The 23,853-nt window shown below is 37.5% G+C and overlaps 1 protein-coding gene across 1 annotated transcript in view; it reads right to left on the reverse strand.

Annotated features, from left to right (window-relative positions):
* The window catches only part of PPM1E (protein phosphatase, Mg2+/Mn2+ dependent 1E), a 223,750-nt gene that overhangs the window by 15,962 nt on the left and 183,935 nt on the right, over positions 1-23,853 (reverse strand). The window contains exon 2 of the mRNA XM_047832401.1: positions 7,034-7,152. Within this exon, the coding sequence (XP_047688357.1) occupies positions 7,034-7,152 (119 nt within the window). The remainder of the gene's footprint in view (positions 1-7,033; positions 7,153-23,853) is intronic.

Raw genomic sequence — 23,853 nt, forward strand, 5'->3', positions numbered from 1 at the left:
AAAAAGACCAACCAGAGGATTCTTTACCCTAGATCATTAAGTCTACTACCTATCAAGTGGAACAGATGAGCTGACTTCTGAGTCGGACTCGAATCCTTCAATGGATGACAGATGTGTAAGCCTTTTAGGCCACAATGAATAGTGTCTCACACCATCTCAGCTCCAGCTGTCCTCTACTCAAGTGCAGCTGTTAAATAACCAGGGGGAGATTAGGTTTTCTCAGGCCAGCATTTTAGATTACTATATCCCAGGTAAACCGGTAAAAAAAAATTCAGAATTCTCCAAAAACCTTTTTTTTTTAACTTTACATAAATCAGATATTACCTGACAGCCTGTGAAAATGTGTACCAGATGGGCAGTGGCTGCACATGACTCCTCTGATCTAGAACACAGATCCCCAGAAGAGAGACTTTGTGTTCTAGAATGGCCTAGGAACTTAGATTCCCATTTTTTTATCCCCTTCCCTGCTGCTGCTTTAATCTGTGACTACCTTTACCTGTTTTCTTACTCAAAATCCTTCCAACAATGATTATATTCAGAAAGCTTATCTCAAGGTTTTTGTTGCCTTTTTTTTTTTTCTAACATAGTACAGGGTGGTAACCTATGTTTTGTGGCTCTGCCCCCCCCTTGACATTTTTATTTAATTGAAAATCAAGGGTACATTTGAAAAAGAAACCAAGTTCAAAGAGCCAATACAACCTGAGGAGGTGTGTATAAGAGAGGAACTGAAGCTAATAGACAAGCCAATATTTTTACTGTTTTGACAAAACTCCAATCTTTATTTTTTTAAAGCACCAGTTGCCTAGAGATTCTTTCAACCAGCAATTACCTATTTGTATCACTCCAACCCATTTGGTCTTTGCAGCAGCATAGATGTGAGTTTGACTCAATCACAACAGAGGACTGCAAAACAATAAGTGAATTTGGAAACACTTAGGGAGAATGGAGTCGGGTGAAACAAATAACTGATGTTAACTATCGGGATAGTTTCCAGATAATGTTCCAAATAGAAACCATTATTTTTTGACTTGTATATTACTCTTCTTATATAGACCCGCACTGTCCAGTAAGGTTGCTTACTAGCTACATGTGGCCATTTAACTTTAAGTAAAATTTAGAATTCAGTTTTTTGGTTACATTGGCTATATTTCAAATGCTCAGTAACTGCATATAGCCAGTTGCTACCACATTAGACAACATAGGCAGAGAACATTTCCATACCTGTGCTGTCTATTGGACAGTAAATTGGTTAGGCGGAGGCAATACCAGCTTCCTCTAGTATTTAGTAAACCAGTAGATCTGTTCCTACCCCCTCCTAGTTGCTTCTTCCATTACATTCCCATTACACCATCTTCTATAGCTCTTGCCATATTTTATACCAATAGATAATATTTATTAAGTACTTGTTATATCCTCTTTCTCTAGAACATTTCACAAATAAGTAAAACCATTTTTAATCACAGGTCTGACTCCAACACCCGTGCTCTACATTTCCCAAATTAGACTATACATACAGACTGTGTCTCAATTATACTTGATTCATCATAGTACAGTAACTGGCAGATAGCAGGGGCTCACTAGATGTTTACTGAATAAATGAATATGCAAACTTAAATTAGCTACTAAAATATTAAAATATTTGTATGCTTTTTGATTGTCCATTCTGCTTCACTCCGATTTTAACTTTTTTTTTTAATGTTTATTTATTTTTGAGACAGAGAGAGCATGAGTGAGGGAGAGGCAGAGAGAGAGGGAGACACAGAATCCGAAGCAGGCTCCAGGCTCTGAGCTGTCAGCACAGAGCCCAACATGGGGCTCGAACCCACGGACCTTGAGATCACTACCTGAGCTGAAGTCAGATGCTCAACCGACTGAGCCACCCAGGTGCCCCTTCACTCCATCAATTTCTACAGTGGTGCCATTATTTTATAATTACTGTAACTTTGGGGCACCTGGGTGGCTCAGTTGGTTGAGCGACCGACTTCGGCTCAGGTCGTGATCTCGCAGTTTGTGAGTTCGAGCCCCACGTTGGGCTCTGTGCTGACAGCTCAGGGCCTGGAGCCTGCTTCGATTCTGTGTCTCCCCCTCTCTCTACATCTCCCCTGCCTGCTCACATTCTGCCTCTCTCTGTCTCTCAATAAATGTTAAAAAAAATTTATAATTACTGTAACTTTGTAACATGTTTTCATATCAGAACTAGTTTTCCTACCTAATACTAACTTTAAAAGGCTATCACTATGGTAGTTTGACATGTTTATTCTTCCAGATGATTTTTCTAATTATTTTGCCAAGTTTGAAGGGGAAAATTTGTTGCCCTTGTGTTTGGGGTTACCTTGAATTTATAGAGTAACCTGCAAAAGAAAAAAAAATTAATGTATTTTTCATATTGAGTCTTATCTAGAAACAAGTTGTTTCATTATTGAAACATTATTGTTTCATTAATTAAATCCTTTTTATGTTGCTCACTAGTTTTAACATAGGATTAAAAAAATTTTTTTTAATGTTTATTTTTATTTTTGAGAGAAAGCATGAGTGAGGGAGGGGCAGAGAAAGAGGGAGACACAGAATCTGAAGCAGGCTCCAGGCTCTGAGCTCTCAGCACACAGCCCAATGCAAGGCTGTAACTCACAGGCCATGAGATCATGACCTGAGCTGAAGTCAACACTTAACCAACTGAGCTACCCAGGCGCCCCTCATAGGATTTTTTTTTTTTTTCTGAAATTTATTGACAAATTGGTTTCCATACAACACCCAGTGCTCATCCCAAAAGGTGCCCTCCTCAATACCCATCACCCACCCTCTCCTCCCTCCCACCCCCCATCAACCCTCAGTTTGTTCTCAGTTTTTAACAGTCTCTTATGCTTTGGCTCTCTCCCATTCTAACCTCTTTTTTTTTTTTTCTTCCCCTCCCCCATGGGTTCCTGTTAAGTTTCTCAGGATCCACATAAGAGTGAAACCATATGGTATCTGTCTTTCTCTGTATGGCTTATTTCACTTAGCATCACACTCTCCAGTTCCATCCACGTTGCTACAAAAGGCCATATTTCTTTTTTTCTCATTGCCACGTAATATTCCATTGTGTATATAAACCACAATTTCTTTATCCATTCATCAGTTGATGGACATTTAGGCTCTTTCCATAATTTGGCTATTGTTGAGAGTGCTGCTATGAACATTGGGGTACAAGTGGCCCTATGCATCAGTGCTCCTGTACTCATAGGATTTTTTTTAAAGTAATTTTCTATCCCCAAAGTAGGGCTCGAACTCATGACCCAGAGTTCACATGCTCTTCCAACTGAGCCCGCCAGGCACCCCAGGAGCTTCATATTTCTTAAAGAATATATTCCTAGTTATTTTACTTTATTTCCTATTTTGAGTCAGAACTTTGCTTTAATGTGATTTGGGTTTTTTTTTTTTTTTTTGGCCACCTAGCAAACATTCCTCTTTCTACCAGAGACATTTCCTTCTCTCAGTTCCTGTGTATCTAGGGGTAAAACATGTGATTCAGGTCTAGCTAATTAGAGAATCACATTCCTCTGGCCACAGTGATGGATTCAGGAATTGGAAATAACCCAAGCTGGGCTGGTTAGAGTGAATCTGTGATTTATGTAAGAGCAACTGAGTAGTTAGTTACTCTTATTTTCCTGCTTGATTTGCACCTGGGCAGTTGAAGACCTGGTGGCCTAGCAGTGATCTTGCCTGAAAATGGAGCCTGAAAATAAAATCAAAATTAAAGAGGGGTGCCTGGCTCATTTGGTAGAGCATGCAACTGCTGATCTCAGGGTTATGAGTTCAAGCCCCATGTTGGGTGTGGAGCCTACTTAAAAAAAAAAAAAAAAAAGAATACAGCTGAGATTTGGAGAAATGCCAGGTTCTGATGAATCATGTGAAGCTTGCATCTAGCCGTGTAGCCCATACATTGAAGGTAGCCAATAAATTCTGTTTTGCTGAAGCCAGTCTGAGTTGTTAGTGGTCACTTGCAACTAAAAAAAAAATTTTTTTTTTTAAGATTTTATTTTTAAATAATCTCTACACCCAACATGGAGCTCAAACTTACAACCCCGAGATAAAGAATCACATGATCATCCAACTGAGACAGCCAGGCACCCTGCAACCAAAAAATTCTTAAGCATACATTATGCACAAATGCTAGATTTTGCTCTGAGTCAAATTTTGTCCTACAGTGTCCAAGAGGTACCCATCTAGTTCTACTTTATTAAGTATATTTTTAAAATTAGGAATGGATAATTGAATTTAATCAAATGCTTCTTTGGGCATCTTTTGAGATTATTCTGCTGTTTTTCTTCTTTTGACCTTTTAATATACAAATTATGCTAACAGGCTTCCTATTATTTTTGTTTTATGGTCTCCTCAGCACATGCTAAGCATATGGTCAGCCCTCAAGAAAATACACATTGAATGAATTAACTATTGTACTCAATATACAAGTATTTTACTTAAGATTTTTTACATTGATTGCTAAGACTGACCCCTCATATTTTTTAGTTTTGTTTCAGGCAAGTTTTGGTATCGGTGTTATGGTTTACAAATTTTCCTTCTTTGTGCAATTGGATAATTCATTCTAAGAAACATTGGAATTATCTGTCTTTGATCATTTGAAAATGTTCACTTGTAGAATCACCTATTCTTTCTCCTTTTTGGAAGACTGCTCCTGGGCAATCTTCTCAATCTCTTTCTTCTTAGGTAAAGTCTGTTAACTTGTATTTTTCTAGAAAATACCCAGCTTTTCAGATTTATTTACACAAAATTTTCATAATTCTTTTAATTTCCTCAGTATTAGTGATCATTTTCCCCTTCTTGTTTTTAATTTTTACACTGGGATATTTTAAATAGATTTTAGGTTGTCTGGATAGGTGTTACATCCGCCAAACTAAATTTGTACCAAGAGACACAAGGTCATTTAGCAAACATTTTGCTATGGGTGACATAAACTTTTAGGTTAAGGATTTTTATTAAGTCTGTTTTTGGAAACAACTAAGAGGAGAGACAATGGCATTTCATTGGGGACTTGAGTGCCTGTAATCCAGTGACAGCAGACCTTACTCAGTAAGCTCATTTCCCACTCTAATGTGTGGATAAACACAATATGCCCTGTAGAGATTCTCCTCAGCAGCAGTTCACACTGAGTGATTTGGGTTAAAAGGATTAAGGACTTGCAAATAGTTAGATTACAACAGATCATTCCGAATCACAGCCATGGCCTGGAGACATTACTGGGTAATCTATTGAAAAAACATAAAATCAGAACTACCAATGATACCACCATTTCACTTTTGCTATCTTATGGGGGTTCCAAATATTCTTCCAAAATAGGCATGCAGGGCAACACTTCAATCTTGCTACGTTAAGTATTTTCCTTCTGCAGGGAGTGTAGAACATCAGTATGTATAATTGCTGCTTGAAATGGAAAAATGAAATAAAAAAGGGTGTGAAAAAGAGAAAATTGTCCAAAGTAGCAATCCACCCCCTCGCAGCTGTAAATTACTCATTAGTCGTTAATGTCACTGTACTGAGCTGGAACTGAGTCAGCCATCACCCAGGCTGCAGTGAAGCAGAATTTAATCTCCCTCATCTTTTCATTACAGGGCTTTTACTTCATGCATCAGTAACAGAGGAAAGACCAATGCTTTGTAACAGGAATTCCATCCAAGTTGTCTCTGGAACAATTTGGTTCCAAGTGAATCAATTACTCTCAGTAAAAACAAGAAGAGGAATTCCTTTCTTGCCAATTTTCTGTCAAAAATGATCTAGAGAGATAAAGGAAGAACAGAAATGTTTACTTTTATATCTGCCTCAAGTTCTCTGGGATTAGTTACTCTGATTCATTAATATATGCTTTGCTCCTTATGCACCATGTTTAAAGGCAAATGCTTAAGTTGGAATAAAATGAAATATTAAAATTCCTTAAAAAAAAAAGTTAAAAGGGGGGTGGCGCCTAGGTGGCTCAGTCAGTTAAGCATCCAACTTCAGCTCAGGTCATGATCTCCTGGTTTGTGAGTTCGCATCAGGCTATGTGGGGACAGCTCAGAGCCTGGAACCTGCTTCAGATTCTGTGTCTCCCTGTCTCTGTTCCTCCCCTGCTTGTGCTCCCTCTCTCTCAAAAATGAATAAACGTTAAAAAAAATAAAATTCCTTAATGAATTTGAGTAGTAATTCCTAATTTATAAGAGAATAGGTATTTCTTTAGAGCCTGGCAAATATGTATAAGCATAATATGTTAATAAAATAGGCCTTCCTTCAAAAATAAAACCTCTTAATTTGCCTGGAAAAAAGATGTCCAGTGATCCATACAATTAAGTCACGTTACATAGTTGTCATAAAGAACTCTGTTTATTTACTGGTAGAAATAAAATTTAATATAATGAATGAGAAGTTACGTTACAACTGATTTCTTGAATTTTTATATGATTTTTCACTTGGATTCTTAAAGGTAAGTGAAAAGTTTTAAATAGGTTTTGCTCAAACTCTCTCTCCCCTCACTCACTCATCTTTTCTGTTGTGTCTTCACACCTCTCACTTTACTCTTTCCATTTACCCAGGCATTATTTATGATAATATTTTGTTAGGGCAGTCTCTTGCTCCAATTATTGTCACATATTTTCAAAATACACCTGTATTTTTTCTTTTTCCCTCCTTTTATTGACTAGTTTGAAATATATATAATTTTGCATTTTTTTTCTCCTTCTTCTGCTAAAATCAGTAAGTGCATAAAGAATTAGATTTCATGTTGTGTAGACATTTTCTGTGTGTCACTACACATGAGAAGATTTTAATATATATATAAAGTTTATTTTGAGAGAGAGAGTACACATGTGAGCACAGGATGGGCAGAGAGGGAGACAGAATCTCTAGCAGGCTCCATGTTCAGCACAAAGCCTGACATGGGGCTTCATCCCATGACCATGAAACCATGAGCTGAGCTGAAATCGAGAGTTGGACACTCAACTGACTGAGCCACCCAGGCGCCCCATATTTTAATATTTTTAAGCGAATAATGTAGAAAGGTACTCACCCACAGTTCCTTCTGTGCCATCTGTTTCCTTTGGGATATAATGTGCAGAAAGATCACTCTGAAGGACTTCGTCTGATGTGGCTCTGGCTAAAGCAGCAGCCAAAAAGGAAGGGCAATTACTGAAAGAGAAAGGGCTATTTCAGTAAGAATTAGGAAATAATCCATTTAACATTAATAATTACTTAGTATTAATATATTTATCTCAAAACAAAATTATATCTTTAAACACTGTTCAACACATATTTATTGGGTGTATATTATGTGCTAGGCATTCTGCCTTGGAATTGGGTATACAATGGTGAATAGCACAGACATGACCTCTGACTCAGTAGGGCTTATAATCTAGTTAGGGAGACATGATAAATAGGTAAACAAATAGTTGAAATTGGGATAAGTTTTATAAAAGAAACAAACAGGTTACGGTGATAGAAAATAAAGAGGGGGATACCTACTTAGAATGGTCAGGAATCTGTACCTTGGATTCCTGGATTCCAATAGATTCAGGAATCTATTCCTAAAGAACAGGAAAGATTCAGTTTTGTGGGTGTGGGAAGTTGGGAGAGAATATTCCAGGCACAGAAAGTACCATGTGTACAGATCCCTTCTGAGAGCTTGGGATGTTTGAGGAACTGAAAAAAGCCCAGAGAAGATGAAGATAGTGGAAAAGGAGGAAAGATGGCAGGGAATAAGGTCAGAGGGACAGGCAATGGCCAGTTATATGAACCTTTTGGACCATGGAAAGGAATTCAGATCTTACTCAAAGTGCAGTGGGAAGTCACTGAAGACTGTGAGCAAGGGCATGCCATAACCAGACATATTAATTAAAATATGACTTTGACTACCAATGGAAATCCGAAAGGAGGAAGAATAAAGAAGGGTGTCCAATAACAAGATTGTTGTAATCCAGGTGAGATTGAAAAAAAGAGTGTAATCTGGAGAAAGAAAATACAGAACCTACTGATTACTGGAATACAGAGGTCAGAGAAAAGAATTGAGACTGAGTCCTGGGTTTTGGACCGAGCAACTAGGTGAATGTGGCATCATTCCCCTAGATGGAGAAACCAGGAAAAGAACAGGTTTGTGGGAGGAAAGGGTGAAGAAGAAAATAAGAGTTAATTTTATCATGTTAAATTGGAAATATCTGTGAGATATCCTAGTTAAAGGTATCAAATAGTTATTAGATATTCTAGCATGGAACTCAGAGATGTCAGGAAATTCAGAAGCCATGAATGTACGGATGGTATGTTGTTTTTTTTAAGTTGCTTTTTATTCTTTTTTTTTTTTTTTTTGAGAGAGAGAGAGAGAGAGAGCGTGAGTGTACATGTGTACAAGCAGGAAATGGACGGGGTAGTGGGGGGGAGAATCCCAAACAGGCTCCACACTGTCAGTGCAGAGCCCAATGCCAGGCTCTAACTCATGAACCATGGCATGAGCTCATGACCTGAGCCAAAATCAAGAGTCAGACACTTAACCAACTGAGCCAGCCAGGCGCCCTTGTATGGATGGTATTTAAAATTGTAGAAGAACATACCACATAGGAAGAGATTATAAAAAGAGTATTGCCTCTCGTGGAATAGGAAGGGTATCTCAAGCCTCACCATTGTATTTGGGTAGTTATGGGAAGGTTGTATAGTTTGCTTCTTTTTTTAATTTTTTTTTTTTAGATTTGCTTGTTTTAAGAGAGAGAGAAACTGGGACAGGCAGAAACAGGGAGAGAGAGAGAATCCCAGGTAGGTTCTGCACCATCAGCACAGAACCCTATGCAGGGTTTGAACTCACAAACCGTGAGATCATGACCTGAGCCAATGTCAGACACTTAACTGACTGAGCAACCAGGCGCCCCTAGTTTGCTTCTTTAGTCACCATGTTTTCATATCAAGTGGAACTATACTCCAGGAGCTGTCATCAAGAAATTGTACCCAAGGAATCTCATCTGCACCTGACCTCACTGAGTTTCTAAACTTCAAGCCTGAGCCTGATGCCATTAAGAAATGGAACTTTGGGAGACTTTCTTGGGAGGGGGCAAGTGTATTTTTCATGTGTGAAGGATGTGAATTGTGTGGCCAGAACAGACTATGGCAGATTGTTTTTCTAAAACAAGCTACAACAGGGGCACCTGGGTGGCGCAGTCGGTTAAAGCATCCGACTTCAGCCAGGTCACGATCTCGCGGTCCGTGAGTTCGAGCCCCGCATCAGGCTCTGGGCTGATGGCTCAGAGCCTGGAGCCTGTTTCCGATTCTGTGTCTCCCTCTCTCTCTGCCCCTCCCCCGTTCATGCTCTGTCTCTCTCTGTCCCAAAAATAAATAAACGTTGAAAAAAAAATAAATTAAAAAAATTAAAAAAAATAAAACAAGCTACAACAATATTTCTGGTATCTAGTACGGCTGCTTTAGCAGTTCCTTAAAATGCTTAATTATTATATAGCCCAGCAATTCCACTTATAGGTATATAGCCAAGAGAAGTAACCACGCAAAAACTTGTATATGTTCATAGCACCATTATTCATAATAGCCAAAGAGCATAAACAACCGTCCATCAACTGATTATGCATAAATAAAATACAGTATATTCATACAATGGATTATTATTCAGCCATAAAAGGAATAAAGTATGCATACATGCTACAATGTGGATAAACCTTGGAAACATTAGGGTGATGGAAGCCAGTCACAAAAGACCACACACTCTATGATTCCATTCAAAGGAAAAGTCCAGAATAGGCAAATCTATAGAAACAGAGTACAGTAGCGGTAGCCTAGGGCAGAGGGGTGAGGTGTGTAGGGAGTAACTGCTGATGGGTGGGAAGTTTCTCTTGGGAGTGATGAAAATATTCTAAATCTTGGATTGTAGTGATGATTAAACACTTCTGAATGTATGAAACCATTGAATTGTACACTTTAAATGGGTAACTTTTATGGTATGTGAATTATATCTCAATAAAGATGTTTAAAAAATTACTGACTTTGTTAAGAACCACTGAATAGTGGAGGTGAAAATAGGATTAGAAATGGAAGGCAAGGAAGTGTGGCAGTGAAGGCAAACAGAAATGGGACAGTAACTGAAAGGGCATATGAGGAGAGGGAGTCTGTTCTTATTTTAGAATGGTGTAGAATCTGATTGTATATTAAAGGAAATGATCTAGTAGAGAAAGGCTGATAGATAATGTAGGACACAGGGGATGACCAAAGGAGCAAAGTTCCTGAGAAGGCAAGAAGAGATGAGATCTAATTCATATCTGATAATGCTGACCTTTGCTAGCATGAGGCACATTTCACCAGTTGGAGAAGGAAGGAAGAAAATGGGTACAGATGCAGGTAGGCTTCTAGACTTCTTAGTAGGAAATAAGAGTATTCCCATCTAAAGGTATGATTCAACAGTAACTTATTGAGGCTTACAGTGTTCCAGGAACCATTCTGGCACTCAGAATATAAATGACCAAAAAAGACAACTCCTGCCTTTGTAACCCTCATACACTGTTGGCGGGAATGTAAGTTGGTGTAGCCACTATGAAAAACAGCATTAAGGTTCCTCAAAAAATTAAAACAGAGATACCATACAACTAAGTAATTCCGCCTCTGGTTATTTACCCAAAGAAAACAAAAACACTAATTCAAAAAGATATATGCCTTCCTATGTTTATTGCAGCACTATTTATAATAGCCAAGGTAAGGGAACAACCTAAATGTCCATCCACAGAGGGATGAAGAATTATGTAGTTTATATACAATTGAATACTAGCTATAAAAAATAATGAAATCTTGCCTTCAAGATAACATGAATGAACCTAAGTGAAATAAGTCAGAAAAAAAGACCATATGATTTCACTTATATGTGGAATCCAAAAATCAAATGAATGAACAAAGAACAGAAATAAACTAATACAGAGAACAAACTAGTGGTTGCCAGACAGGAAGGTGTGGAAAATAAATGAAGGGGATTAAGGGGGACAGACTTCCAGTTATAAAATAAATAAGTCATGGGGAGGAAAAGTACAGCATAGGGAATACAGTCAATAATAGTGTAGTAGCTTTGTATAGTGTTTCATAGTGTATATAATTGTTGGATCACTGTGTGGTTTACCTTAAACTAATATTGTATGTCAATTATATTTTTTTTAAAAAATGGGTACCTGGGTGGCTCAGTCGTTTAAGTGTCTGACTTTTGATTTCAGTTCGGGTCATGATCTCACAGTTTGTGGGATTGAGCCCCATGTCAGGCTCTGTGCCTGTCTGACAGCACAGAACCTGCTTCGGATTCTCTTTCTTCTTCCTACTCTGCCTCTCCCCAACTAATGCATTTTCTCTCTCAAAATAAATAAACATTAAAAACAAAACAAAAATAACCTCTCCTCTGGAGCTTAAATTCTAGAGCATGGCTTCTCAACGAAGTATGGTAGGTTAGATCAGCAGTTCTCAAACTTTTGCAGACATCAGAGTTACCTTGCAAGGCTTGTTAAAACACAGATTGCTGGGTCTCATCCCTAGAGTTTCCGACTCAGTAGATCTGAAGACTTGAAAATTTTCATGTCTAGCAAGTTCCCAGATGAGGTTCATGCTGCTGGTCTAGGGACAACACTTTGAGAATCATTGGGGTAGATTATCAGCTGGGTGGTAAGGGTAGAAAGAAAGTACATGCAGCAGGAGGGATGAGAATGTAGTATGAAAAAGAGAGTAGGACTGTCAGTGCTAAGAGACTGTTGGAAGCTTGAGACAATTTTTAAATGAAACCAGTCTTTTTGGTTGTACGATTTTCTCCATCTATGTTCATGTGTTGGAATATGTGTAGGTAAAAAGAATTGTCTAGTTTGTCAAGATTTGGGATTTTGCAAAGTAAGTATTAAGTGAAGAAGAGACATGGAAATTTATTATCTTTTAAGCATGTGATTACGACGTTATACCTTGGACTTTAAAGTGGCTAAGAAAGAAGAGACACAAGTGGCAAATCAGTGTGATCTATACGTAATGAAACAACTGTAGTTGGGAGCACTTGGGCACATAACCTGGAAGAACGAAATATTGTAGCCTGAAAGCAGGATGCCTGTGGATAGGATTTTGGAGCTAGTGCAATTTTTGTGATAGCAAGGTTTAGGTGAGACCAAGAAAGTATGTAGTTGAGTGGTTTAGAAACAGATAAAATGACAATGTTTACATTCTAAGTCTTGAAGGGAAAAAAATCATAAAATTAGCTATCATTATTCATCAGTATTTTTCAAATTATAGGTTGTGATCCATTAGTGGTGAATGAAATGAATTTATGAATTGTGACCAGAATTTTTTTTTAAAAAAAGGAAATAGGTACAAAATCTATAAAGAACTTACCAAACTCAACACCCAAAAAACAAATAATCCAGTGAAGGAATGGTCAAAAGACATGAATAGACATGTCTTCCAAAGAAGACATCTAGATGGCCAACTAACACATGAAAAAATGCCCAACATCACTCATCATCAGGGGAATACAAATCAAAACCACACTGAGATACCACCTCACACCTGTCAGAATGGCCAAAATTAACAACTCAGGCAACAACAGATATTGGCAAGGATGCAGAGAAAGAGGATCGCTTTTGTACTGCTGGTGGGAATGCAAACTGGTGCAGCCACTCTGGAAAATAGTATGGAGGTTCCTAAAAAAATTAAAAATAGAACTACCTTACAACCCAGCAATTGCACTACTAGGTATATATCCAAGGGATACAGGTATGCTGTTTTGAAGGGACACATGCACCCCAATGTTTACAGCAGTGCTATCCACAACAGCCAAAGTATGGAAAGAGCCCAAATGTCCATCGATGGATGAATGGATAAAGAAGATGTGGTATATATATTCAATGGAATATTACTCAGCAATCAAAAAGAATGAAATCTTACCATTTGCAACTATGTGGATGGAACTAGAGAGTATTATGCTAAGCGAAATTAGAGAAAGACAAATACCATAGGACTTCACTCATATGAGGACTTTAAGAGACAAAACAGATGAACATAAGGGAAGGGAAGCAAAAATAATATAAAAACAGAGGGGGACAAAACATAAGAGACTCTTAAATATGGAGACTAAACAGAGGGTTACTGGAGGGGTTGTGGGAGGGGGGATGGGCCAAATGGGTAAGGGGCATTAAGGAATCTACTGAAATCATTGTTGCACTATATGCTAACTAACTTGGGTGTAAATTTTAAAAAATAAAATAAAAAAATAATCTAAAAATTAAAAAAGGAGATAGGGTACATGAGGTAAGGCTGAGTATATTCTGGAAACATACATAAGTATATACTGAATCCTGATTGTGATAAAAAAAATTTTTTTGGAAGCCACTGCCCTTTAACAATTATGAAATAAACTGATGGCATCCCTTGAAATCCAAATGTTTTATAAACCATATTACCATTTCTTCTTTCATGCCAAGTTAACTGAATTTTTCTTGATAAGTCAAAATTTTTCTCCATAGGCCTAAATAAACTCTTTGTCAGCATTGCTTGACTTTACTTTTCTATCATGCTTTATTTTAACCAGTCACATCCAAATATTTTGCATAAGTGGTATTTTAATATATACTTACAAGATTTACTTGGTCCTTTTGTTTCCAATTTATATTAAAATTACCTTAAAACTTTTATTGTAATCTTATTCCCTATAATTCCTCCCCTGCCAAGAAAAAAGATATCTTTTGTCTAATTATTAAAATATCTAGGATCTAGTAGGCTCACCAAAGGTAAGAATATGAAAACTTTAAAGAATAAGGCAAGAACCATTAGTCTCATTAATGTGTCATCTGCAATACATTTTTAGTCCCAGTTAATGTAATTTTTTACTTTTTGTCAGACAGAATGAAAATATTTTCAGTGAAGTAGGAAGGAGGATTAGCTGACTAATAGCTAGATATAAAACATCAAGCTAGACGCTTCACCCACATCAGCTACTTCTACCTGTCAAAAAGCTATAACACTTAGCATGAATAAGTTCTTATGATTTTGACTCTGAAGTGAAAGTGATTATTTCTGAAAAATCAGAATTGCAAATATATTTTAAAACATAGTCACATCAAAGAATATTTGATACAAGTCAAATAAAAACTTATCATTAGAGCTTGTCATTTTTAAGAGAATTATCCAGAGTGACTAACATGATAATAACATAGCAAAACTGCTTTCTTTTACCATTTCTCATACAACCCTTGAAAGAAACATATACAATGCTCATACAGGTCTCAAAGTTTGGCAAATGTATTGCATAGCAAATATCAGAGGAAGGCCAGTACTCAAGGCAGTTTAGGGAACTGAGATTACAAATGTTATTATCTTGAGAGCATTGCTGAAGTAGAGTATTGCTGAAGTAGAACATTTTTAACTTTTGCAGTGTGTGTCATTTTGGGAGACTGACTCTTTTATTTAAAAAAATTTTTTTAAGTTTATTTTTTTTGAGAGAGAGTGAATGGGAGAGGTGCAGAGCGAGGGAAACAGAGAATCCCAAGCAGGTTTCGCCTGATGCAGGGCTCGAACTCACAAACCGTGAGATCATGACCTGAGCTGAAACCAAAAGTTGGACACTTAACTGACTAAGCCACCCAGGCGCCCCAGGAGACTGGCTCACTTAAAGTCAAATACCAATTTATTACTTTCTTGTTTGCTTTAGGCATCAAAGTACATACTTTTTGTATTCACAGATAAAAATAAAATCTTTGTCTAGTTTTTATCTAAGTCATATATAAACTATACACAAGCCTTTGAACAATGCTGAAACATCATTAATTAGGGGTCCATTTAATTTTAATTTTTAAGTGTAGTCACATAAATAAAACAAGCCACTTCATTAAAGCTCTTTATGTTAGTTATGCTACATGGATGCAGATTTGAATTTCTGTGTATATTGACTTTCTCAATGTTACATATTGTAAGGCAGAAATCCAGACTGTATTAAGCTTCATAAACTGTACTGTATAATCAATTCTTGCAGTGAATCCACTAGTTATGAAAGAATCCATCAGATTTTGTATAGCTTGTTTTCTTAGAGACACATCTATACTGTAAACATAATATAACATAATATTGTCACCAACTGGTTATGAAGCTTAATATTTCAGACAAGAGAATACTATTTCTACCTCTTTAAAAATATTTATTTACGGGGTGCCCTGCATGGCTCAGTTGATTAAGTTGGTTAAGATCCCACTCGCAATCTCAGCTCAGGTAATGATCTCACATTTTGTGAGTTTGAGCCCCTCACTGATGGTGCAGAGCTTGCTTGGGATCTGTCTCTCCTTCTCTCCGCTCCTCCCCTGCTTGTTCTCACGTGCTCTCTCTCAAAATAAATAAACTTAAAAAATTTTTTTTAAATATTTATTTACAAGAGGGGCGCCAGGTGGCTCAGTCTGTTTAGCTCAGGTCATGATCTCATTTAGCTCAGGTCATTTAGCTCAGATCTGACTTCAGCTCAGGTCATGATCTCATGGTTTGTGAGTTCGAGCGCCATGTCTTCCTGTCAGCGCAGAGCCTGCTTCAGATCGTCTGTTCCCCTCTCTCTCTGTCCCTCCTCTGCTCCTGCTCATGCTCTCTCTCTCTCAAAAATAAATTTAAAAAATTTTAAATATATTTATTTACAAGAGCTTTTCATTATACCTCCATTCTATAGGTTGATGAGTCCAATTCACATTTTCCATTAGAGAAAAGAAAAGGAGTCAGATTGGAATTGAATCTGAAAGGTAGCTCCCTTCTAGCACTGTGTATTGCCATCTTGGTATAGAACAGAACCCACAAAAAGTTACTGTGGCATAAAAACATTTAATTTGCATTCATTTTCAAATATTATGGGTAGATAAATCCTGTTAGATGGACAGGGCAGTATTTTAGTCAGATCTTTTTCTAAGTTGATTTGTTAGTACCTTCCACATGCATGTTAAGACAATATACATTTTAAGGCTGCAAACTGAATTCTCATTATAAACCAGGCTAGGAAGCATTTTCATCACAATGCCAAACCTACACAAATCACTAAAGACATTATTAGATAAATTAGAGGTTTAAAAGTACATCCTTCCTGACACTGGCAACGTGGGCGTTGGCATAGCACCCACAGCTGTGTTCCAGCAGTCGTGGCATAGCATTGCTAAGGTAATAAACATTCTGGAAAGTGGGAAGTTTCCATCAATTAACTTTGAGAGACTCGTCTAGAACAGCCTCATCCCAGCCCACATGTTATGATGATTCTATCTACTGAGTATACCCTTGCTAGGGTGACAGCACTTAAATGTTGAATTTCTGATCACCGCCACCACCCCCCACAAGTTAATCATATGTATTCTAAATCTAGAATAACACATTAAACTAAAAATGTTTAAAGGCAAAGTTTCCACCTGACTTGGTATTCTTTTTCTTAGTGGACCAAACAATTAAAATCAGGGCTGAATTTTTCCCTCTTTAAAGCTATTTTCTTTCTTTCTATAGCAACCTCAAGGAATGCCACCTGGAGTCAACGGACTGTAATGCCCACACATCACAGATTCTCTAGTTAGCTTTTCTGAATCTAAATAATGTTACCTTCCAAATGACTAGTTCCTGCAGTTCTGAGTATGGGGTTCTCACAAGAGAAATTTCATTCCCTACTGCTGCTATTAGTGTAATCTTAACAACCACTTATTCACATTGACCAGGTTGACATTCAAGCAAAAACAACAGTATCCTAAGTTTTCTGTGAAAAGCAATCTAGATGCTACATACTTACACAAGGTCAAACTACTACTAGTTCCACAAAACCACAAAAAGAAGAGAGTTTAGCATTAACTATCTTTCTTGTCAATCCTTTCTCCATGACCAAAAGGAATTAAATAGCACAAGTTTACTGAAAAGCTTGAAAATACCACCAATGTGACCTTCCTGTTGCTAAATCCTATACTCTCTTCTCAGGTCCGACCCATTTAGCAGCTGCTAAGTGACTGCTGCCATCTAAATGTTAATCATTCCCTCTTTGATATACTTTCTTCTCTAGTCTTCTAGATCATCATACTCTCTTATGTAACTTTTAGGGTTCTGTCTTCTCAGTCTCCTTTGATGGTTCTTCCTCTCCTCCTTGCACTTGTAATTCCTCACTATTATAAATCTTTTCCTTTTTGCATAGCCTTTTACTTTTCTAGTATTTTACATGCGTTTCTTATTATGTCTATTGTTTATGTCTCCACTCCTCTTCCCACTTAACTGCAGACATTTTTATCTGTTTTTGGTGATTGATGCCCAATGCCCAGATAAGTGCCCAACACACAGTGATCAACTTTTGCTGAATGAATAAACTTCTCTTTTTCTGATTTATATATGTTTAAGCCATTCCCTAACTCCTTACAATGAATGTTCCATAAGACTAGGAAATCAGTATATTTATGAAAGAGTATTCCACATAACAATATTGAAACCTTACATGTAGGCTATGAAACAGTCTAGCATCAGTAAATGGGTGATAACCATTGGCAAACAGGAATTATGGTCATATTTACACTTTTGTTGCCAACTCAAATAAATTGTGCATGCTGAAATAAATGTTTGTATTAGAGACTTTAGCTCTTCTCACTAAAAAATAATGTATTTAAATTTCAAAAGCATGTATGGCTTTTTTTTTTTTTTTTTGGTAGGCTTCATGCCCCATGTGGAGCCCAGTGTGAGCCTTGAACTCACAACCCTGAGATCAAGACCTGAGATGAGATCAAGAGTCTGACACTCAACCACCTGAGCTACCCAGGCGCCCCTGTATGGCTTGTTTTTTTGTTTTTGTTTTTGTTTTTAACTTTTTGAGCCTCACTTTTTAAAAATAAATAATGTATTTACTTTTTAATTTACACTCGAGTTAGTCAGCATATAGAACAACAATATCAGGAGTAGATTCCTTAGTGCCCCTTACCCAGTTGGCCCATCCCCCCTCCCACAACCCCTCCAGTAACCCTCTGTTTGTTCTTTATATTTGAGTCTCTTATGTTTTGTCCCCCTCCCTGTTTTTATATTATTTTTGCTTCCCTTCCCTTATGTTCATCTGTTTTGTCTCTTAAAGTCCTCATATGAGTGAAGTCCTATGGTATTTGTCTTTCTCTAATTTCGCTTAGCATAATACTCTCTAGTTCCATCCACATAGTTGCAAATGGTAAGATTTCATTCTTTTTGATTGCTGAGTAATATTCCATTGAATATATATACCACATCTTCTTTATCCATTCATCCATCGATGGACATTTGGGCTCTTTCCATACTTTGGCTGTTGTGGATAGCACTGCTGTAAACATTGGGGTGCATGTGTCCCTTCAAAACAGCATACCTGTATCCCTTGGATATATACCTAGTAGTGCAATTGCTGGGTTGTAAGGTAGTTCTATTTTTAATCGCAGTACAAAAGTGATCCTCTTTCTCTGCATCCTTGCCAACATCTGTTGTTGCCTGAGTTGTTAATTTTGGCCATTCTGACAGGTGTGAGGTGGTATCTCAGTGTGGTTTTGATTTGTATTCCCCTGACGATGAGTGATGTTGAACATTTTTTTCATGTTGGCCATCTGGATGTCTTCTTTGGAGAAGTGTCTATTCATGTCTTTTGACCATTCCTTCACTGGATTATTTGTTTTTTGGGTGTTGAGCTTGGTAAGTTCTTTGCAGATTTTGGATACTAACCCTTTATCTGATATGTCGTTTGCCAGTATCTTCTCCCATTCCATCGGTTGCTGATTGTTTCCTTTGCTGTGCAGAAGCTTTTTATTTTGATGAGGTCCCAAGAGTTCATTTTTGCTTTTGTGTCCCTTGCCTCCGGAGACGTGTTGAGTAAGAAGTTGCTGGGGCCGAGGTCAAAGAGGTTTTTGCCTGCTTTCTCCTCTAGGATTTTGATGGCTTCCTGTCTTACGTTTAGGTCTTTCATCCACTTTGAGTTTATTTTTTGTGTATGGTGTAAGAAAGTGGTCCAGGATCATTCTTCTGCATGTTACTGTCCAGTTTTCCCAGCACCATTTGCTCAAGAGACTGTATTCTATTGGATATTCTTTGCTGCTTTGTCAAAGATTAATTGGCCGTATGTTTGTGGATCCATTTCTGGGTTCTCTTCTGTCCCACTCATCTGAGGGTCTGTTTTTGTGCCAGTACCATACTGTCTTGATGATTACAGCTTTATAATACGTCTTGGAGTCTGGGAGTGTGATGCCTCCAGCTTTGGTTTTCTTTTTCAGGATTGCTTTGGCTATTCGGGGTCTTTTCTGGTTCCCATACAAATTTTAGGATTGTTGGTTCTAGCTCTGTGAAGAATGCTGGTGTTATTTTGATAGAGACTGCCCTGTATGGCTTCTTAATAGGAATTCTACCTCGATCAATATTTTAGGTTTTTTGTTTTTCTGTTTTATTTTTTTTAATGTTTTTTTTTTTTATTTTTGAGGAGTGAGACATGGCATGAACAGTGGAGGGGCAGAGGGAGAGGGAAACACAGAATCTGAAGCAGGCTCCAGGCTCTGAGCTGTCAGCACAGATCCTGATGTGGGGCTTAAACCCACAAATTGTGAGATCATGACCTGAATCAAGGTCGGAGGCTTAACCGACTGAGCTACCCAGGCACCCCAACAAATATTTTGTAATAATCAACCAGTCTTAAGAAAGCAGGGACTTACTAAAATTACGCACAATTATCCCTTGAAACACAACCAGAGGTAGAACCGTCTTAAATGGTTCTAGTAATCCATATTACTATTTCTGGATATTAATTAGGTCAAAAGCTGTTGCATATACATTCTGAATACAATAATATCAATATAACAAAATTATATCTCCTTTTCAGGAAAAATAATAAGAATACCTATAATTTTTGGAGTTCTTAATATATGCTAGCTAATGTACTAAGTTCTTTACATCTTTAATTCTTACAATAACACTGTGAAATAGGATATATCTACTATGAATATCTTAGAGAGGTTAATAGTGGAGTCACATTTTAAACCCAGGTTTTTAAGTCCTGAAAGCTATATTGTAAACCTCTAGCAGTATAATTGTTTATCCCCAAAACACATATAATAATAATTCTTCAGAATTTACTGATTGAGAAAACAAGACATAACAATAATCTGCTAAAAGTAGTGTAGTTTGTCAACAATGTGGTGGCTACAGGAGCTGGGCCCTGCTTCTCGTGTCTCCATGAACATAGCCTATGTAGTTACTCATTAAAAAAAAATTTTTTTTGTTAATGGTTTTATTTATTTTTGAGAGAGAGAGAGAGCGAGAGAGAGAGAGAGAGAGCATGAGCAGGGGAGGGGCAGAGAGAGAGGGAGACACAGAATCCGAAGCAGGCTCCAGGCTCTGAGCTGTCAACACAGAGCCTGACTCAGGGCTCGAACCCACAAGCTGTGAGATCATGACTGAGCCGAAGTCGGATGTTTAACCGATTGAGCCACCCAGATGCCCCTATAGTTATTCATTTTAATTAAAAAGTAATACATGCCACATATTTCTTGAAAAAAAAAAAAAAGAGTACAAAAGTATTTAAGGTAAAAAGTAAAGGTAAAAGTTATCAGTTTGTTATATCCTTCCAGACTTTTTTCTACACAGAAAAATATAGCTTTGTCTTTACTGTAATATAAATGAAATGCCATATGTGTTATTATAACATAAACTTTTCCCTAATATGTTTTAAAGAGCTTTCCATTTCTTTTTTTTTTTTTAATTTTTTTTTTATTTATTTTTGGGACAGAGAGAGACAGAGCATGAACGGGGAAGGGGCAGAGAGAGAGGGAGACACAGAATCGGAAACAGGCTCCAGGCTCTGAGCCATCAGCCCAGAGCCCGACGCGGGGCTCGAACTCACGGACCGCGAGATCGTGACCTGGCTGAAGTCGGACGCTTAACCGACTGCGCCACCCAGGCGCCCCAAAGAGCTTTCCATTTCAACACACACACACACACATTGTTATTTTAAGCGCTACATAGTTCCTCTATCAATGGACATTTAGATTTATAATTTTTAAATACCATTAACAATGGTTCAGTGAATATCTTTACATGCCTTTCTGTGCACACTGCAGAAGCTATATAATCCATTATGTTATTTTTTTAAAAATTGTTTACGTTTATTTATTTTTGAGGGCAGAGAGAGAGGGAGACAGAGGATCTGATGTGGGGCTCAAACTCACAAACCTTGTGATCATGACCTGAGTTGAAGCTGGATGCTTAACCAACTGAGCCACCCAGGCACCCCAAATATTTTTTTTTTTAATTTTTTTTTCAACGTTTATTTATTTTTGGGACAGAGAGAGACAGAGCATGAATGGGGGAGGGGCAGAGAGAGAGGGAGACACAGAATCGGAAACAGGCTCCAGGCTCTGAGCCATCAGCCCAGAGCCTGACGCGGGGCTCGAACTCCCGGACCGCGAGATCGTGACCTGGCTGAAGTCGGACGCTTAACCGACTGCGCCACCCAGGCGCCCCCCAAATATTTTTATTTTTATCAAAATATCGCAATGTTAAATATACTGGAATTAAAATAAAAATATAACAAAAATATTGCAATTGTATACTTTTTTTTTAATGTTTATTTTTGAGAAAGAGAGCAAGAGAGCACAAGCAGTGAAGGATGGAAAGCGAGAAGGGAGAGAGATTCCCAAGCAGGTTCAGTGTTGTCAGCACAGAGCCTGAGGTGATGCGGGGCTTGATCTCACTAACGGTGAGATCATGACATGAGCCGAAATCAAGAGTTAGGGGCTTAACTGACTGAGCCACCCAGGCACCCCTGCAATTGTATACTTTTAAAAGTCAAATTGAACTAAAATAAGATTCACAGCGAAAGACAGAAAACCCCTATTTTTCTCTATGCCCTAGAGGCTACCATCTTCAATTTTTTTTTTTTACCATTTTCTTCTGTTTCCATCCTACTAAATAAAATGTTTATATGCATATTTTTTTAAGTAAGCTGTACGCTCAACATGGGGCTTGAACTCACAACCCCGAAATCCAGAGTCATATGCTCTAGTGACTGAGCCATCCAGGTGCCCCTATACTGGTGCTTAACATATCAATATTAGATATCAAATATATTATCTTCTCTTTATGGTAGAAGAGGTGTTAGTTCTTCTTGACTTACCAATATTAACCATATTTTTCACCATAATGAAGATTTTAGTGATTCTTCTCACACATACAACTTTCCTCCCCTCCAACATTTGGTTAAATCAATAAGTTCAAAATATTAGAGCCATACAATAAGTATCAATTTCTAAGCAAATAGTAAGATCACAATTCCTTTTGGTTAGCTAAAAAGTCTGTCTTCTAGTAATTTCTCAAGAAGGCATCAGAAAAATTCTATTTTCTAAGTTTCTTGTTCAAAAATGTCTGTTGCCTTTTCACTTGAACAACAGTTTGGCTAGATATACAATTCTTGGGTCATACTTTTTGTCCTTGAGGACTTTACAAATACCGCTCTCCACTGTCTTCTGGTACTTTTCTGAGAAAAAGTCTGAAGCCAATATTTCTCTCCCTCATATGTTGGGTTTTTGTTTTTTCAGTCCAATAACATTAGTAGATTATGTATTCATTCATTCATTCATTCATTCATTTTTTGGATTGTGTCTTCATGTTAATTGTTCCATGCAAATTTTTCCTGGCTCACTGATGTGCCTCTCAATCTGCAGATTCAAGTCTGCATTTGTTTCTGAACAGCTTCCTTGAAAAACATCCTTAAATATTACATTCAACTATGTGAATTTTATTCTTCAACAACAATTACTCCCTTTCATCCATGTGTCACATCTAACATTGGCTCTCCATTCCTTTTAAACACTTGGTTAGTTTCCATTTCCTTTTGTTCATTTTTTCTCAATTTTCCCCTCCTGCACCTTACTATGTTTTTCAGAAATGTATATTCTCCTTTTTGCTGCTTCCAATATGCCCTACTGTGGGTAAAATGCATTATTAAACGGCATCACATGCTATAGAGCAATCATTCATGAAAGGAAGAGTCAATCAATGTGGCAAACTTCACTGTTGTCTTAAGAAATTGCATAGGCACCCCAACTCTCAACCACTACCACCCTGGTCGGTCAGCAGCCATCAATATCAAGGCAAGACCTTCCACCACCAAAAGGATGACAACTCGCTGAAAGTTAGACGATGGTTGGCATTTTTTAGCAATAAAGTATTTTTTATTAAGGTATGTACCTAGGTTTTTTTTTTTTTAGACATAATGCTATTGCACACTTAAGAGATTACAGTATATTGTAAACATAATTTTATATGCACTTGGAAACAAAAAAAAATTTGGCTTACTTTATTGTGATATTGCTTTATTGTGGTGGTCTGGAGCCAAACCCACAATATCTCCAAGGTATACCTGTATTTTATTCTTAATTTCCTCCAAGCCAACAGACGGACAACCAGAAGTTGCTAATAATACAGGGTCTCTTTCCTCACATTGCTTTTTCTTCATATTAAAAAAAATACAGTATATTTCCAATTCCTCATTCAGCTTCTCCTCTCCTCTTTTGTGGTACCAAATTAGGTATTAAGAAGTTTCTGCTGGTAGCCCATGAATGGTTCCAAAATTGTTTATTTTTGCCCCACGGGGCATACCACTTTCTTTGGAACATATATCCTATTGGCTTTTATGGAGATGTGCAAATGTAGGCAACCTGTCTCATCATTTTCTCAAACTCATCTGGCCTTTTTTGCATTTGACAGCCCTTACTCAATTTTGTCATTTGGTGTTGGAGATATTTCCTACTCCTGCTAAAGATGGAGTTTGCATTTTTCCTTTTCATCCTCCTTTATTATTTTTTTCCCTAGTGATTTCTGAGAGAAACAGACAATGCCATTGTTATTCTACTATTTAAAAAC

Source organism: Prionailurus viverrinus, chromosome E1 (assembly GCF_022837055.1).
Source record: "Prionailurus viverrinus isolate Anna chromosome E1, UM_Priviv_1.0, whole genome shotgun sequence".
In the NCBI taxonomy this organism is placed as follows: Eukaryota; Metazoa; Chordata; class Mammalia; order Carnivora; family Felidae; genus Prionailurus; species Prionailurus viverrinus.